This window comes from Eutrema salsugineum, unplaced genomic scaffold (assembly GCF_000478725.1).
Source record: "Eutrema salsugineum unplaced genomic scaffold, Eutsalg1_0 scaffold_19, whole genome shotgun sequence".
NCBI lineage: Eukaryota > Viridiplantae > Streptophyta > Magnoliopsida > Brassicales > Brassicaceae > Eutrema > Eutrema salsugineum.
Window position 1 is genome coordinate 2060028 of NW_006256838.1, and position 18840 is coordinate 2078867.

Genomic DNA, 18840 nt, shown 5'->3' on the forward strand with positions numbered 1-18840 from the left:
ATATTAACACCGACTTGAGTGTTCTCTATTACTACTATTCTACCTTAAAAATGGAAATATAAGTTATAACTTTTTTAAAAAATCCGTGTGTTAACGAAGAGTTTTTTCATATAACATTTGTTACGTTTTGTCGATGAATTTCTTGCAATGACATATTTTGTCTAATGAATCTACTACACTATCAGTAAGAATTTTTTTTAAGGAAAAAAAAAACTGTTTTCGAAAAGGAAAGTCAAGGATCAATCCCAAATTCCAAACTAATAATAGAAAAGTTATACAAGGCCTATGCACTTGAGAAAAAAAAAAAAATCCCAATGGTCTATAGGGATAAATCGTTGACCCTATACAACAATCGACTAAGAGACACACATAGGCTGAGTAATAGTAGTAGCAGTAGTAGTAATAGTAGTAGCTGAACAAAACAGAATTGATGATATTAAGGGATTTCAATTGGAGAGTTTCTTTTTTGTTTCTTATAACAAAACTGACACGCTTCTTTGTTGTGTTTGTTGTTTGATCTCTTAGATCCAGCTTTTACTTCTGCTTCTCCATTTCTGTTTGGGAAGCCGATTCTGAGTGGTGATGGTCCTTTGGCTTGGCTGGAGCGACTTTGGCTGGGGTCGAGCGCTCTGACTGAGAGGATCGGATCAGGATCTGCATACAGAGAGTGATGATACCTAGACCAAGCGCCGATAACGCGATACCTTTCCATGAGGAAAAGAGTTTTGCCCAGTGTAAGAACTTCATTGCTCCAAGAGTTAGTAGGCATGCCCATGATACAACCACCTGGAATTTTAAAAAAAAAAAAAAAAAAGATGAGAAGTGATATGTGAGTTTTTATGGATGGATCCATGAGATTGTTTTGAGAGACTCACTGCAAGTGACTTTATGGGACGGCCAATGTTCTGTTCTTGCTGACCGAGGAAAGTGTCTGCAGCTATGTGTTTGTCTAACAATGCATCCTGTATCACAACAGAGCGTAGTAGATGAGAGAGAGTGTCAAAATATACATTTTTTCCTTAGCTTCTCTCTTTTAAATCTTGACCAAGGAAAAATCAAAAAATCCATAATCTTTACCTTAGCCACAAACTGATCTCTGCACCACTGTGCAATTGCGTCATCTGATTCAGGCAAGTCTTTCATCGAGTGACACTTGATGTGAACATGCACCTGAAAACAGCAGCAACGGTTTGGGGAATAGACAGGAGTTACAAAAAGCTTTGGGATGCGATGAGCCCAATGATTTCTTACACATTATGGAAGCAAAGCTGAAATATCACTCCTTAAACCAGTAATCCACAAGATAAAGGGTTACATTCGTTTCAGTTGCAGTGAAAAGAAAATGGATAATGAAGTGAATATTATGAAATTCGTTGTGAGAAGAGTGAAACATGTAGATACTATATGTTGCTTAACGTGAGCCCTATTCATATTTTTACTTGCTTACCACAGAAGGTTGTCCTTTAAATAGTCTTAGCATCGTTGGGGGCGGAGAAGTTTTTGGAATAGCCACAGTCATATCATAAATGGCTGGGACAAAGGAACGCATATTACTAACAGCTGACACAAAACCCTGAAATAAAAATACAAACCAAGTCTAGTTATTAGGGCAGAAAACACAATATTATCCACCATGTCGGTCTGATGAAGGCGTAATTATAAAATAGATCCACATATAAAGGCAACAAAGATCCAAACCACGCATTGAGATTTGGATCAATAATGGTAGCCATTTTGCTCTTTTAAGGTCACAGTGAAGATATCAAATTGCCCAAAGAATGGCAAAAATAAAAATAATACAACTTACTTTGGTGCGAGGAATCAACACATTTCGAGGGACAGGCAACTCAGAGGAGGCTGCGTACTCTTGTGCTGCTTTAAGTTTAGCCTCTGTAAAGCGGGTTCCCTCAACGAAAAGGGCTAGCCAGAATGGTCGAGGGAAATCGTTCAAGCGTTGAAGACCTGACTGTAAATTTAGATAAACAAACATAACTCATGCTCTAGAAATGAAGATTCTGTATAATCAGGCTAATGATGTATAGCATGCTTATGATCATTTTACACGAGCAAAATTAGATGTTTCACAAGAAGAATGTAAGACCATACCTTTAAAGTACTTTCATCCTTTGCCCAATTTCTTTCCAGAAACAGATACTCCGAGAACCACATTGACCAGCCTATGACCTGTATGTGTGCGACAATTATATGCTTATGAATACTTTAGAGTATGTAACAGGATAAAAAGGGGAAGAAGTGGATGAACCTAAAAAAATGATATTTTTATCAATCCAACGCCAGTTATCAAGTTTCTAACTTACACCAGAGACTGAGGAATTTATTAAAGATCACTAGTTTCTTTAAACTCTAGCAAGCACTGCAGTAAACTAATAGATTCACATACTGGAAGAAATTTGGAAGACTTCTTCATTACAGCTAATGCGCTTCCCAGGCAACCTGACCTCTGCGAGGAAAAAAAAAATATGAACAATAAATTAAAAGAGGTAAGCCGTATAACATGCAGCCTGTTAGAGCAAATAGTATGATGCTATATTCTCTCTTGTCTCATCAGTGGACATTCGGGGCTGTAAACTTCTACCTAGGAGAATCTAAATTCACTAGATACTAGAAGCAAGATAATGGTCCCATTGCACATATACAAGATTGATCACCAGGAAGTCTATGTAAATTCCCATGTATGCATTCAAGCAGAAACGGTTGTTTAGAGACAAAATGCATGAAACTGCGAGATTAAAGTATGTACCTGAGCCAGAATCCATCCCACAAGCCAATCAATATCACTTCGGTGATTACACACTACAAGAGCATGTTCTTTGCCTGGAAGAAAAGTATAGAACAGTCACTGAAGTTATAGATTTGTTCATATATAGGACTTTTATGTTTTGATTCCCACAAGCAGGAACTTACCCATTCGATTGAAGGTCTCATTATCAGCAAACACTTGGATCTAGGGAAGAAGGAAAAGGAGGTTTCAGAGGAAGTCATACACTCAAAGTAAGATCAACAAAAACTACATATTGTCATGTGTACACTAACTGAATAATAAAAAGGATGCCCCTAATATGTTCCTTGACTTATATAAGCTTCCGTAATAATGATACGCAGACAATGGTCTGCATCCTAATCATTTTACATAATAGGAAAAAAGTTTATGGGTACCTTTACTCCTGCCCACCAGTCAACGATCCAGACAAGCTCCAACCACAAGGTTTCTGCAACCACTCGGTTAATTTTTCTGTATGTGTTCTTAGACAGGGGACGAATGAGGACATAGCAAATTGCCTGAAATAAAATGTTGTAAACATCAAACTTAAGGAAATGAAATTCAGAGAGAAAGCTCTTTGACACCTAGGCATGAAGATTTCTTTCCTCAAGCCCAAAACTTAGAATCTGTTGACAAACATTCTAAGCCTTAGAAAAAATGAGGTTTAGCATCTTAATCTAGTGAATCAACATAAATCTGAAGGAATTGTTACTTAAAATCGCTGAATTAAAACAACACTCTTCTGATCAGTGCATGAAGATCTACAAAAATGGATTTTGAGCTTAGACTGTGTAGTCTCACTCTCTCTCACACGCTCTCTCAAATTCTAACAGCACCGACAGAAATGAAGACCCAATTCGGCGACGGAAACCCTAAAAGCAGTGAATCAACACGGAGAAGGTAAAAAAAGAAGAAGAAGAGGATCTACAATGCAGAACATCAACGGAATCTAAGACGAGTAACACCAGAAACGAATCAGACAAGGACTAAACATAGAAAGCTTCGAAATTAGAAAAACCCACCTGAACGAGATTCACAGCGAGACCAGATATGAAGAAGAGAAGGCCCAAAGGCACAATTACAGCTGCAGCCATCACCATGGAAATGCCTACAAAAAACCCAGCAAGCTAGTGTGGGGGGAACGAACCAACACAGCGAGTAGGTAACCCAAACTCGTTCCGAGATCAGCAATGGCGCAATTCACCCCAAGCCCAGATTCCAAAACAGCTTGCAGAAAATTTAAAAGGAGAAATTTAATAGCCAACCAGAAACAAATCGCAAAATTTAACTTTGCGATTTAATGGGAGCAGATAAAAATTGGGAGAGATTGAAAATTTTCAGAGTTACCGGATTTTATTATTCGTTGATTGAATTATATACGGAGATGCGTGTGTGGAGACGATCACGAGGACACTTGAAACACTTTCGAACACGAAATGAGCGTTTTTCTTATTATTTCAGTATAGCCCCTCAATTTGTTTTCATATTTTAATAACGTCCCTTCTCTCTTATAGTTGATTTAATCGACCAACTTAATTGCTGTCTTCCTTGAATTCTGAATTGGGCAATTAAAAGTATTCATATAGGAGGAGTTGATTTCTAGACGCGATCAGCAGAGTAATCCTCCACTACAATTAGTCCACTACCATCACTTTTAAATTTTAACCATGATTTAAGTAATCTGTACGGTCCGTTTGTATTGCATATGAAAATATTGAGTTAGTTTCCATGTGCATGATTACTTTTGGATGTGATAAAAAATGGTGTGTTGTGTTGTGGTTTATTGTGGATTTTGTGATTTAGCTGGCAAACATGCAAGAAACATTTTATGTGTACGTGTGTTCCCACTCCAGATAAGTTTACCAATATCGCTTGGTATTAATAGCATCTTGTCAAAACAAATATTACTAACTGTATACTCTTCTTAACTACATCTATTTTCTTACAACAAAACAAAAAATGTCGCTAAGATCCGATCCTTAATTATGTTGCGATTTATTTTCCCATGCCTGGCCCTAGTCTAAGTTTTGCACCTTCTTCCATATGTTTCTAGTTCACTTCTTTTGTTCTTTGTGGATTTCATTTATTTCTATTTACATAATTGGCATGGTACAGACTATTTATGTGCCGTGTAAAGTATAAGAATCTTTCGTTTGTAATAATTAAATGAGACTTAAATACGTTTGATTCTTTAACACTGAAAGTTCATTTAAGTAAAGTTCAAACATTTTTAAAAATAATAAAATTTTTGAATGTTCGAAAGAATATTGTTTTTTTTTGGGGTAAAAAGAAAGAATATTGTTGAAGTGGTTGATCTATCTATCTAACCCCAAAAATTTATATATAAATAAATGAAAAAAATTGAAACAAACTATTAGAAAAAGTTGATATTCATATTATTTATATCTAGCTGCATTTTGTTCACCGCTTTATTAATATTATACAATATGTTTTGCAGAAAAGAGGAAAAGATAACAAAAGAACCAAAGAAGGGTTGTTGAGTTTAGTTACAACTTTCTTATGTAAGATCATTTTTCTTGATTCATGTAGCATAGTCACATGCAGTTCATTATATGTGAATGTATATAACTACATATTCACGGCAAATAGTCGACTGCCAGACAAAAACTGGTAAGAGACATGTATATCTTCTTGACGCATGCATACTTACACATGATTTATTCGTTTGTTTGTTTTTGGCAATGTGGGATATATTGTTCAATAAAAACGCCATATTCTCCATTCAATGATAAAACTTTTTCGGTGGATTATTCTACTCGTTAAAAATATTTATGGGTTATTCAGTTCTGAATTGTGAAAGACTCATGTAAGAGAACATGGATGTGGGTGTTCTAAGACCCATAATAAGGCCCATAACAAAGAAAAAGCGGATTAAGGCGTTTACGTTGTTACTTCAATGATATTATCACACGTTTTGATTTTTTTCTCGACAAATAACAATTTTTATACACTGCCATGCCATGAGCCGCTTGTTTTTAAAGCAAAAATAGGTTGGTTCGAAGAAGAAGAATGAGAATAAGAAAATGATTGGTGGAAGAAGAAGAAGACCGAGCCGTTGTTAAGGAAAAAAAAACAGAGGTTGTTTCGAAGCCGGATGAGAGAAAGAGAGATTTTTTTTTTTTTTTTGTGTGTAAAGGGCCTGAGAAGAGGTATTAATGTTATATAGCGATACCATCTACGGTGAGTGGTAGTGTGGTATAACAACTTTATAAAACTGGTTGGATGTTGTTTTGGGACTGACTATCCAACCAAAAAATGGTGCAAGTGGGAAAGGAACTTAAGACATTTTCTTTAATACGCTTTCTCCCAAATCAGAGACTGTAAACGTAGTACATAAAGGTTAACACGTATTGCATGCCAAAGTGGTCGAATAAATGCTCGATGCAAGGCCGGATTTGGGCCAAGCCAATTGAAACATTTGTTTCAAGCCCCCAAATTTTTTTGTCCAATTTAACTTAAAATTTTTTAAAAAAAAAAAAAAAAAATTTCTCGACGGCAAAGAGAACGTGTGCAATCTTACTACTATAAACAGAGGAAGCCTTCTTTGTGGAATATACACCAGCGGTATTTCGTTGACCTTCACCTTACAACTAAAATAAAAAGAAAAATCAAAACCAAAGTTCCATAATTAAATACGTTTTGAATAACAATATCATCGTCCAGTAACATTACAGTATCATGCTCAGATCAGTATGCATCGCCATTTTTTTTCAGTTTTAATTCATTAACATTCAAACTTCTCTCACGTTTTCACCTCATCCCATGAGCTTTCTCTTCTCGCTCTTTTTTTTTTCAATGGAATATCTCTGTTTCAATCTAGATTCCAATTATTAACAGCGAATTATGATGGATGGCGACAGCTTGACAAATTCTGTCAAGATTTTATTTAATTGGTTGATTGAAAAAGTGGCAGAATTTTTTCAACTTGAATGAGTTCTCAAATACATTTTTTTCTCTTTTAAATCAAGGTTTTGAATATACAAGTTGTGAGCAAATTTAGCAGCCCCATCTAATATAAATAGAGTAACATGAATTGCCTGTTTTTAGAGAATCTCAATTGCAGTACATATTTTTTACAAAATGATCATTTTTGTATCTAATTTTAGAACCGTTTTTCAAACTACACAAAACTTTTGAGGCCGTCAAATATAATTTATGTATTAGTATCGTAAATAAGGGAATAAATGGTTACCACCTAAATGGATCAGTCTTTCTCAAAAAGACTAGTAGGATGTAGAAATGCAAGATGTGAGATCCTCCAATGAACTAAAGATAAATTGAAAAAAAATGTCGTTAATTAAGGAAAAGAAAGATAGAATAATAATTTGTGAATATTCAAAGGCAAAAAACCCTTGTTACAAAAATTAAGAATATTCAAAGGCAAAAGACTTTACTTTGGCGGAGTCATCGCTGGGATCACAGCCAATTATAAAGCGGTACGTAGGCAAACTCACGTGAGTTTAGCTTTCAATTAGTTAATGAAATACAAACAAAATAAAAAAGATGCTTCAAAAAGCGAACACATTGCAATCACCGGGGCTAAATTGGTAAATTACGCAATTCCCCGTTAGAGGAATGCGTCACCCACCGCCACCACGGTCTTTCTCAGACAACGAAGCGAGAATTAAAAAACAGGCAGAGAGAGACAAATTTACCGTATTGCCCTCAGCCGTCAACGCCCCCTTAATTATTCCACAAACAAAAACTCTAATTCATTTTTTAATCACCGTTGTTGTCTTCGTCGTCGAGTTAAGTTTTCAAGAAATCCGGTTCAATTCGATTACTAGTGATAACCGGAGAAATGGTCACAAATTGAAACCAAAAGATTGCTTTGACTGGTTTAAAAAAAAAAACTGTACATAATCAATTGATGGGAAACTATGGAAAAAGAAAAGGAAGAAGCCGGTTCGAATCGGTTAAGGAGATCAAAATATTCCGGGAAAGGAGGAAGGTGAATCAGGTGATTAAATTAATAGAAAGAAAGGGGAACATGACGCACACGACGACCATTTCCATAATCATTTGCTTTTCTCTTCTCCTTCTTCTTCCAGAGATCACACCCCGTGGCCGTCTCTCTCTAATAATTATATATATTTCCAAGATGCATCATCATCATTCATACAGTAACAATTATTTTTCAAATCTCTTTTTAATTAGCTGATAATTATCATATAAATCCTCCAACACCTCCCATGGTTGAGTTTAGTTGTCAACACATGACGTTCTCCCTCAGAGCTGGTGAGTTTTGTCGCTCTCTCTCTCTGTCTCTCCTTCCCTTTTCTTAAAATGTTCTGTCTCATTCTCGTTATTCTTGTAATTTAGTTTTATAGCTATCTTTATTTTATTTTAATCATGTAAATCAGTTTCGGATCCGGTTAATGTACGGAAACCTCTGTTGAAATCCCCATGATTCTCTTTGTGTTTAATCGGTTTCAAAGTTAAGGTATTTTCTGGGAGCCATTCATTAGTGTTCAAGCATTTCGAGTTTGAATTGGTATCTTTCATGGAGAGACAAATCTCCATTGTTATTCGGTCAAAGTTTATTGCTTTTTTTTATACTTATGTTAATAATTGCGCCGACTTGTAATTATGGTTATTGCCTAACCTTCTAGGCTATCTTCCCCTTATTTCTGCTCAGTTTCTTTGACGATTCAGTGAAATATATTTGTTTTAGTAATTATCATCCTGAATTTACGTTTCGTGAGAAGCTGGGTTTTGTGCCAGACAGGTACTAATCTATTATAATTGACTTGTTTGTGTGATCCAGGGCAAGTTTAAAAACTATTTGAAGACCATGTTTTCACACCAGAAATGGAAGTGCTCATGGTCTCAGATAGCCACTGTTGCTTCTGTGATTGTTCTGGTTTCACTCGTTCATATATTTCTTGGCCCTGTGGTGCCTTCTTTTGATTCTGTTAGTGTAAGGCAAGCTCAGAATCTCTCTGGTACTAGTAATGATTCAATCAGACAAGTGAGTGAAGACTCAAGTAAAACAGTTGTTGCCTTTGATCGCCGGTTTCCTGCTGACTTACACGGTGCAGTAGTTTATCGAAATGCCTCATGGAAAGCCGAGATCGGACAATGGCTTTCTAGTTGTGATGCAGTTGCCAAAGATGTTGACATCATCGAAGTAAGTCTTATTATTTTTGGCAAACTTGAAACAATGTTGTTTCTCAGTTTCGTTATAAAGGTTGTCTTTTTCTTTTCTTCTTGGCAGCCAATTGGTGGAAGAAAGTGTCTGAATGATTGTAGTAGTCAAGGTGTTTGTAACCATGAATTTGGAATTTGCCGTTGCTTCCATGGATATACTGGTTAGTATTTATGCTTTTTGAATCTACCTAAACCCAAAGTTGATAGCTTTGTAAATGATCAAGTCAAACACAATCCTGCAAAATAATTAACAGCAGGAATGATTTTTGATCTCTTTATTAGTCTTCACAATCATTGCCATTGGTGTTTTTAAATGAAGTTACTTTGACCGGTTCTGTGTAGGCGAAGATTGTTCACAAAAACTGCGGTTAGAGTGCAATTATGAGAAAACACCTGAGATGCCATATGGTCGATGGGTTGTTTCGATTTGTTCTAGACATTGTGATACCACAAGGGCCATGTGCTTTTGTGGAGAAGGCACAAAGTATCCAAATCGTCCAGTGCCAGAGTCATGTGGATTTCAAATCAAGTAAGTTTAGCCTGATTCTTTCCTTCTTTAGTCTTATTGTTTCTCAAATCAACCTCTTTAACATACACTCATATTTTCAGTTCACCGGTGAATCCTGATGAACCTAAAATGACAGATTGGTCGAAACCAGACTTGGATATTTTAACAACAAATAGTAGCAAACAAGGATGGTGCAATGTGGATCCAGAAGATGCATATGCTTTAAAGGTGCAAATCAAAGAGGAATGTGACTGTAAATATGATTGTCTTTGGGGACGGTTCTGTGAAGTGCCTGTACAATGCACCTGTGTTAATCAGTGCTCTGGACATGGCAAATGCCGAGGAGGTTTCTGCCAGGTAAAATACCGTATCCACTGTCACAAGCTTATCATCTTTGTACTGAGAGGTTTGCATATTCTGAATCTAAATGTTCCCAACTGTGTGTGCGCTTCAGTGTGATAAAGGCTGGTTTGGAACAGATTGTAGTATTCCATCCACTCTCTCGACGGTTGGAGAGTGGCCACAATGGCTTCGACCAGCTCATCTCGAAGTTCCAAGTGATAAAAATGTCCCTGGAAATCTCAGTAATATAAGTGCTGTGGTGAAGAAAAAGAGGCCTCTTATATACATCTATGATCTACCCCCAGACTTCAACAGTTTACTTCTTGAGGTCACAATCCAAACTTTTTATTTCTCTTCTAAATAAAGTTGCCTTTTTTAGCTTTTACTATAAAGTTTTTAATCTCCTTTGGTTGGAATTTGATGTTGCAGGGCCGGCATTTTAAACTTGAGTGTGTTAATAGGATTTATGATGACAGGAATGCAACAATATGGACAGATTATCTATATGGCTCCCAGGTTTTCCCTAAACTCGAGTTGAATGCCAAATAATTCAGCAATTTTCTCCAGAATTTAAAATGAAAGATAAAACATTTCCCCTTCTTTACCTATTTTCTCATTCTGAAGATGGCATTCTATGAGAACATTTTGGCCACCGCTCATCGTACACTGAATGGCGAAGAAGCAGATTTCTTCTTTGTTCCAGTTCTTGATTCGTGCATTATAACTCGTGCTGATGATGCACCTCACCTTAGCATGCAGGTTGGGTCGAGAAACTAGCCTTGTTGATTCTCTGCTTGCAGAAATCTAGTGCTTATATATTGTTTTTATCACTTTCAGAATCATACTGGATTGAGAAGCTCGCTTACCTTAGAGTTCTACAAAAGAGCTTATGAGCACATCGTTGAGAAATATCCATACTGGAACCGCTCATCTGGGAGAGACCATATCTGGGTAAGCTTGTTTCTTGATTTCTTACACGGATTTCTTCACACTAATGTGGCTAAACTTTCTGACGCCTGAAAAAGGCAGTTTTTCTCATGGGATGAAGGTGCTTGCTATGCTCCTAAGGAGATATGGAATAGCATGATGCTAGTTCATTGGGGCAACACCAACTCTAAGCATAACCATTCTACAACAGCTTATTGGGGTGATAACTGGGATGAGATATCTAATGAGAGGAGAGGAGATCATCCTTGCTTTGACCCTCGCAAAGATCTCGTGATTCCAGCTTGGAAAGTTCCTGATCCATTCTCCATGCGTGCCAATTACTGGGCAAGGTATATTTTCTGGTGGTTCTTGGACATTGTTTCAGTCAAATCGCTTAAAACTCAAAGCCTGAAAGCTTTTTTGTTCCTCATCATTAGGCCACGGGAGAAGCGGAAAACACTGTTTTACTTCAATGGTAATCTCGGACCTGCTTATGAAAAGGGAAGGCCTGAAGATTCGTAAGTCTCTTCTTAAAGAATCATGTTGAAACCAATAAGCGTAAACAGAGCTGTGCTTCAAACAGCATTTCCAGTGGAGATGTATATAATGGTCTAAATAACATCTAATGCAGGTATAGCATGGGAATCAGGCAGAAGCTAGCAGAAGAGTTTGGTTCGAGTCCTAACAAAGAAGGTAAGCTTGGGAAGCAGCACGCAGACGATGTCGTTGTCACTCCATTGCGTTCTGACAATTACCACAACGACATAGCCACTTCAATCTTTTGTGGTGTGTTCCCTGGAGATGGTTGGAGTGGTCGCATGGAAGATAGTATCTTACAAGGATGCGTCCCAGTCATCATTCAGGTATTACCTTGACCTTACCACTTTCTCTATATTCCAAAAACTTAAGCTATCTGATCTGAAAATGACTGTTTTTTTCTCTTTCTTTTCATTGATGTCTCTCTATTAGGATGGAATCTACTTACCTTATGAGAACATGCTCAATTACGAAAGCTTTGCAGTTCGTGTTAGCGAAGACGACATTCCAAGTCTCATAAACACTCTCCGAGTAATCAATTTCATCACTCTCTCTCGCGATCTTGTCTTCAACTTACTACTCCTAGCCTCAGACTGACTTAATCTGAAATCTCGCACAGGGATTCAATGAGACGGAGATACAATTCAGACTGGCCAATGTAAAGAAGATATGGCAAAGATTCTTGTTCCGAGACTCGATCTTGCTCGAAGCAGAGAGACAGAAAGCTAGTTTTGGACATGAAGAAGACTGGGCTGTTCAGTTCTCTAAACTGAAACACGACGATATCTTTGCTACTTTCATACAAACTCTGCATTTCAAGCTACACAACGATCCATGGAGACGAGAGCAAGTCGTGAACCGGACTAAAGAATACGGATTGCCTCAAGAATGTCTCCAGAAAACCAGCTGATCAAAATCACACAAAAAAAGAAAAAAAAGTTGGAACTTTGTAAGTAAATACCTCAGGAGCTGCAGAAGCATATACAACATATACTTGGCAGAATCATTGCCATTGATTCTTTTTGAAAAGGAATAATCTTGGGTTTTGAATTTTAGGTACACACCATCAACCATATCATGTAAACAACACGCAGTTTTTTGTTTTTTATACTGTAGTTTCTTGCTTTGTCTTGTCAAGGTCTGGTTTTGGTCTCGGTTCAACCAAATCATTAAGTTCATTCCATATTTCGGTTCAACCAAATCATTAAGTTCATTCCATATTTCGGTTCAACCAAATCATTAAGTTCATTCCATATTTCGGTTCAACCAAATCATTAAGTTCATTCCATATTCCGGTTCAATCGATGACTCGAACTAGAAATTATGAATTGTTCAATTGGGTTTCGGTTTTGTTTGGTTCAACAGATGTGAAACCAATTTTCTTATGGATCGGTTTGAAAGGTTTTATTCGTTGAATCCATCTGTTTTACCCGGTTCGGTATAATCTTGATTCAGAACATATTTCAAGTGGAGGGCAAAATGGTCATTTTAAAATTCACCTGAACTCAAGTTTGAAAAGGGTCTTCTGTTTCCCCATACTCGAGTGCCGGCGAACCCTAAGACTTGAAATCCCCTCTTTCTTCAAATATGTCTCTCTCTTCCCTCTCTCTCGACTCCAATCCGAGATTCGCCGTCGGCGGTCCATGTTACCGCCGTTATCCTCAGCTTCACCATCCTCGGAGCTTCGTCGCTTGCTCTGCTAAACGTCCAGCTGTCTCGGCGTCACTGAGCGTTGCTGCTGATTCAGCCGCCACTGAGTCTCTTGGACGGATTGGATCACTGAGTCAAGTATCGGGTGTGCTAGGTTGCCAATGGGGCGATGAAGGTAAAGGCAAGCTCGTTGACATTTTAGCCCAACACTTTGACATCGTCGCTCGCTGTCAGGTAAAGTTGACATTTCTCAGCAGATTCTTACTATTTTTCGTTAATCTTAACTTCTTAAGGAATCATTATCTGGGGTCGATTTAAGCTGAGATTTTGTTACTAGTAGTTTGTTTGTACATTTGAATTGAATTTGTATCGACTGCAGTTGAAAAGAGTTAAGTCAATTTCTATTCCTGATTGATTAGTTCATGCAAAGATTAAGGTTTTTTTTTTTGTTTGAATTTGTGACTTGGCTTACATAGGGTGGAGCTAATGCTGGACACACTATATACAACTCAGAGGGAAAGAAATTTGCTCTTCACCTTGTGCCTTCAGGTATACTGAACGAGGATACTACTTGTGTGATTGGCAACGGAGTTGTGGTTCATTTGCCAGGTCTCTTTAAAGAGATTGATGGTCTGGAGTCCAATGGCGTGTCCTGTAAAGGAAGGATTTTGGTCTCTGATCGCGCTCACTTGTTGTTCGATTTCCATCAAGAAATTGATGGGCTCAGGGAATCTGAGCTTGCGAAATCATTCATTGGCACCACCAAGAGAGGAATCGGTCCTTGCTACTCTAGTAAAGTGATAAGGAATGGTATTAGAGTGGGTGATCTCAGGCACATGGACACTTTGCCTCAGAAGCTCGACCTTTTATTATCAGATGCAGCTGCAAGATTTCAAGGGTTTAAATATACTCCAGACATGCTTCGGGAAGAAGTCGAAGCATACAAGAGATATGCTGAGAGACTAGAGCCCTACATTACTGACACCGTTCATTTCATGAATGACTCAATTTCTCAGAAGAAAAAGATTTTGGTCGAAGGTGGTCAAGCCACAATGTTGGACATTGACTTTGGTACATATCCTTTTGTTACTTCTTCAAGCCCATCGGCCGGTGGGATTTGCACAGGTCTTGGTATCGCACCCAGAGCTGTTGGTGATCTGATTGGAGTGGTAAGCATGATATCCACTCATAGATTTTTCTTTCTGCACTGGTCTTTAAATTGTTTAACCTATGTTGTTAGGACTTTGATAGCATTGATGTTGCTCATAAATTGGCATTTACTCCTTATAAACTTAATGTGCAAGCAATGAAAGAGATATGAAAGCGTTGTGATGATTATGTTTGTCAGGTAAAAGCATACACTACAAGAGTTGGTTCAGGCCCATTCCCTACAGAAAATTTGGGTCCAGGTGGTGACCTTCTTAGGTTGGCTGGACAGGAGTTTGGCACAACGACAGGTCGTCCTCGTCGGTGTGGCTGGCTTGACATTGTTGCGCTTAAATTTGCTTGCCAAATCAATGGATTTGCATCGCTTAATCTCACTAAGCTTGATGTACTTTCGGACCTGAACGAAATCCAGCTGGGTGTGGCTTATAAGAGAAGTGATGGCACCCGTGTTGAATCGTTCCCTGGTGATCTTCGTCTTCTCGAAGAACTGCAAGTAAGTGTTTTTCGCTGACGTATGTTTGACTGTCTCCTTTAGTGTAGGCAGATCATTTACTTTTACTTGTTGCTGTAGTATCTGATAAAGTCCTAAAAACAGAGTTTCCTCTTACTGTTAAGAAAAGGGTCCTTGATTGTTATTGTAAGGATGATAAATAACTCTGTTTATTTGTGCAAATGTTTGTAGGTCGAGTATGAAGTCTTACCTGGATGGAAGTCTGACATTTCCTCCATCAGAAGTTACGCTGATCTTCCAAAGGCTGCACAGCAATATGTTGAGAGGATAGAAGAACTCGTAGGTGTGCCCATTCATTACATTGGTATTGGGCCCGGCCGTGATGCCCTTATATATAAATGATTTTTAGGCTAGGCTTTTTTGGCTCCTCCACAGTCTTAAAGAATTGATGAAGCATCAAGTTACTGGAAACTGTTACTCGTTTTGGAATGACTAAAGTGTATCTGTTGCATTGTTTCTTATATTGGAATGAAGAGGAATTCTGTGTTTAAGCAGTGAGTTTGTTGAATTCTTGAAGTTTACGCTTTCATAATTGATCTTACTATATTCCTTCCATGGATAAGCAATCGATCCTTTTAGGTCTGTAGATATTGTTTAGACCTGGTCCAAACGATATCAACTGAATAAATATAAGCCAGCTTCTACGTTTAGGGTCATGGTGATCATGCCTAAATCCCTTAGATTTTGTTCAGATTCTGATTAGTGCTGGCAGGTGAAGCTCTTTGAGGGGTGTAAAGCATCATGTGATGCGGCTCTGTGTTATTCAGTTTTGTCGTTTTCTTTTCTCGACAGAATGTTTGTGCTGGTCAATTTGAAGGCACATCTTGGTTTACAGGTAAATGATCTGTTCCTACCACCATGATCATTATATATTGTTTCTTCTATTATTTCTTCAAAAAATTTGATTTTTCTCCATGAAAGGGGATATGGCAGGTAAGCTTTTGCATGATTACTTGCACAAAACATATAACACGCTTTTAGGACTGACTTTCACTACTTTTTTCAACTCTTGAGGAAAAAATGAACGAACATGCTTAATTAATATCCCAAAAACAGAACTCGTTCATATTCAGAAGTACACTGACTCATTTTATTGCTGCACAGACTGCACTCTGAGCATATCCCTTTCTACCCATGCAGCTATCATGTTACACTATTCCAAAACACTACGCTAAACCTAAATCCATATGTGTACTTCTGAATCTGATTCTACAGTAAAGTAGCTTTCACTCAATCTAAGCTTCCGCAGAAGTTCCAGATGGAAGGGAAACCTAGATCGTCCTCAAAATCATAGCTTCCGAAATTGCTGAAGTCGAACTGCATAGTTGAGGATTCACTTGTTGGCATCTCAATCATTGTGTCCCAGCATAAACTCTGAGCTTCGAAAGGACTTCCAGATTCTTCTTGCTCGTTCCAGGGCGGAGTTGAATGACACTCTGCTACTTCCCTTGCTTCTGCTTGACTTTTATCCTTCATGATTCCCATCTGCTGAAGAAACTCGTTCAGGTCGATCTCTGGTTTCTTCGGATCATCATCATCATCACCTTCCAACATCTTGTCTGTTGCTCCCTTGCTTGTCTTTTCATCAAGAAGGCTAGTGTTAGTTTTCGATTCTGTAGAGGAAGAGCTAGAAGAATAGGATTGAGATAGAAGTCCGTTTCTCTTGAGCTCTTCTAGTCTTTGCTGGATAATGTGAACACTAGGCTGAGCATTCACATTAAGCATGACACGAGAAGGAAACATAGAGATAAACTTCCTTGAAGGTACCCATTTAAACCTCTGAGTGTTGCTCAGAGGAGGTCCTGGTTTCCGCTGAAGATGAGGTAAGTTGAGATAAGCGTCGTGGCCGTATAGTTTGAGAGCAGCTTCATCATAAGCCATGGCTGCTTCTTCAGCTGTAGCAAAAGAGCCAAGCCAGAGCCTTGCTCTCTTCTTGGGCTCTCTGATCTCAGCAACCCATTTGCCCCACGTCCTTTGCCTGACTCCACGGTAGCGACAAAGAGCGTTCTGTGGACCACCTTTACCACGAGCAGGACCCTTCTTCCATTGTTTCATTGAGGATGGTTTCTCCATTTTGTGTTTGCAAAGAAGGAGATTGAGAGTGAAGAAAGAAAGAAAGAAGATGGATATGATTGATAATAAGAATGGAGTGTTTAAATATTGTCACGGTTCCCTTCACTTCCAAGAGAATTGCTTTTTTCACCCGCGCATGTGACCGTTGCTTTTTTCTCGTCATCTGTTGTTTTTTTCAGGGAAAAAAAAGTTTGTCTTTCATTTTATTATTTTTTGTCGGAAAAAGAGACTTTTAAGTTTTAACCATTTGATCTCAACCTCGTACAGTATTTAACTAATTCTACCTAGGCTAAAACTATAACATACTTAATCCTAGTGTCCCCTACATTTCAAACAGTCGTAATCCTTATTATTACCACTTTTGATGATAGCTATAAAAATTTCACACACATGGCAATCCCATAAAGAGAAAAAATTATAATTTTCGTGCATTAGACACGATTGTTCTGTGATTCCGATTCGATTTGCGTTCATTTAGGAACTCACTTTCTTCCGGTTCGGTTAAGCTTGGCATAATTTAATATATTTTAATAAAAAGGTGAATTCTAATACCTTTACAATTATATTTGTTTGGTATGAGAGAATACACATGGTTTTTTCAAAAAAGAAAGAAAGAATACACTAATCAAAATTGTAAGGAAATGAAAACAAAACAAAAGTGTAAAGAAAGAAAGAATACACTAATCAAAATTGTAAGGAAATGAAAACAAAACAAAAGTGTAGACAAATTTTGATTTGTTATTGGTTCGGTTTCAGTTCGATAAATTTTTTAGTTAAAATAACTACTTATAAAATTTATGTTTGATCAAAAAAAAATTCTTATTTTTGCTTAAAAACTATGTAAATAAATTTCATTTGCTCAATTCTGTTGCCTACACCTTTTTTTCGGTATGAATAAAAAGCATAATACCAATCGAATCGTTAAAAAAGAAAAGGGGTTTTGGATTAGTTGGGTTATATGGCTTAGCTCTAATATGATAAAGCGATATCTAGTGAGACAAGTTAAAGGAGTTTCTTGAGACACTTTAAAGCTTTTGGGTTTTATAAATTTTTATCCTTTTCGTTGTCCTCTTCTTGAGGAGGAAGGAGAATTGGAGGGACATATGAAGAAAAGAGAGGCAAAAGTCACGAGCCACAACACACATAACTACATAAGAATCACGTGTTCAGATCCTTAGACCCAAGTTTAAGTGTTTTTGAGATTTTCAGATTTAAGCACCGCTCACTTCATCTTTATCCCATGCTCATTCCCTCTTACCTTCACATTTAACTCACCACATTTGTCCCCTACAAATCCTTTTTATTATTAAAAAATTTTGATTATACATAATTAGACCAATTATTTTGTTCAACTGAAAACTACCCACCCAAGAAAAAAAACACAACTCTTTTTATACACTCGTATGCTTATACTCGACTATGTGAATTTGCTCCAATAATTGGTCTATGTAATCAAGTGCTATAGTGTTCTTTTTTTTTTTTTTTACTATAAAGTGCTTTATTTTTTTTTGTACATTACGAGTACTTTAGTTGTAATCCACTTTCACTGTGTTGACCCAAGCTCTAAACTATTTCTTCTATTGCATCTCTCATTAAACGTGCCAAATCAAAATACCAAAATAGAAGTTTAAATCTCTAAATTATAAACAAAACAAAAGGTATTGAAAAGGGATCCCGTATTGAAAATAAAAAACTTCCATATCACTTAAAAAAAAAAACATAACACTTCAAAATTTGGCCGATTACTTTATACACTAGAGTCATGCAGTTTTATATAAAAAAATATTAATTTTTGCTATTGTATAAAATGATATGTGTATAGCAGTTGGGGGTTTATAAGTATATATAAAAACTATGTCTTTTTATTCAGTTTAATAAACATTCGCTTTTAGTTTTTCCACTGCATGTCGACTTGTCGAGACTCTCTTAACTTTTTTTTTTTTTGGAAAACAAAATAAATTCAAGTTCTGTAACAACTTTTAGCAAGATATAGATAACTCTTAACCTTTTTTTTTTTTGGAAAACAAAATAAATTCAAGTTCTGTAACAACTTTTAGCAAGATATAGATAACTCAAATTGAATTACTTAAAACATTCTTAAGATTGAACGACTTGGAAGAAAATAAAGTTTTAAAATGATTGTCTTTTTTGCTTAAAAGCTAGTTTTTCCAC

The 18840-nt window shown here is 37.1% G+C and overlaps 4 protein-coding genes across 5 annotated transcripts; 2 read left to right on the forward strand and 2 right to left on the reverse strand.

Annotated features, from left to right (window-relative positions):
• Window positions 1–228: 228 nt before the first annotated feature.
• Window positions 229–4156, reverse strand: LOC18019856 (1-acyl-sn-glycerol-3-phosphate acyltransferase 2). Its single transcript, XM_006402796.2, has 12 exons — window positions 4130–4156; window positions 3805–4009; window positions 3178–3300; window positions 2926–2965; window positions 2762–2835; window positions 2402–2461; window positions 2107–2184; window positions 1808–1966; window positions 1448–1573; window positions 1078–1170; window positions 876–962; window positions 229–786 (listed from the first exon to the last, which is right to left on the reverse strand). Exons 2-12 carry the CDS (start codon window positions 3880–3882, stop codon window positions 535–537), a joined length of 1170 nt encoding a protein of 389 aa, XP_006402859.1. The 5' UTR covers window positions 3883–4009; window positions 4130–4156; the 3' UTR covers window positions 229–534.
• A 3649-nt stretch (window positions 4157–7805) lies between these two features.
• Window positions 7806–12538, forward strand: LOC18019857. 2 transcript variants are annotated; one of them, XM_006402797.2, is made up of 14 exons: window positions 7806–8041; window positions 8571–8933; window positions 9021–9114; window positions 9296–9482; window positions 9563–9818; window positions 9916–10131; window positions 10233–10319; window positions 10428–10562; window positions 10641–10754; window positions 10833–11080; window positions 11168–11248; window positions 11362–11593; window positions 11700–11798; window positions 11887–12538. In XM_006402797.2, the coding sequence occupies exons 2-14, from the start codon at window positions 8598–8600 to the stop codon at window positions 12175–12177; spliced, it is 2376 nt and encodes a 791-aa protein (XP_006402860.1). In that variant the 5' UTR covers window positions 7806–8041; window positions 8571–8597; the 3' UTR covers window positions 12178–12538. The 2 variants fall into 2 exon arrangements, with proteins under 2 accessions (XP_006402860.1, XP_024012845.1); XM_024157077.1 differs by lacking the exon at window positions 7806–8041 and adding an exon at window positions 8136–8246.
• Window positions 12539–12791: 253 nt separating this feature from the next.
• Window positions 12792–15137, forward strand: LOC18019858 (adenylosuccinate synthetase, chloroplastic). The gene is made up of 4 exons (XM_006402798.2): window positions 12792–13151; window positions 13394–14086; window positions 14266–14577; window positions 14767–15137. Exons 1-4 carry the CDS (start codon window positions 12855–12857, stop codon window positions 14935–14937), a joined length of 1473 nt encoding a protein of 490 aa, XP_006402861.1. The 5' UTR covers window positions 12792–12854; the 3' UTR covers window positions 14938–15137.
• Window positions 15138–15633: 496 nt separating this feature from the next.
• On the reverse strand, window positions 15634–16705 carry LOC18019859 (dehydration-responsive element-binding protein 2F). The gene has a single exon (XM_006402799.2). The coding sequence runs from the start codon at window positions 16666–16668 to the stop codon at window positions 15826–15828; it is 843 nt and encodes a 280-aa protein (XP_006402862.1). The 5' UTR covers window positions 16669–16705; the 3' UTR covers window positions 15634–15825.
• Window positions 16706–18840: the final 2135 nt, after the last annotated feature.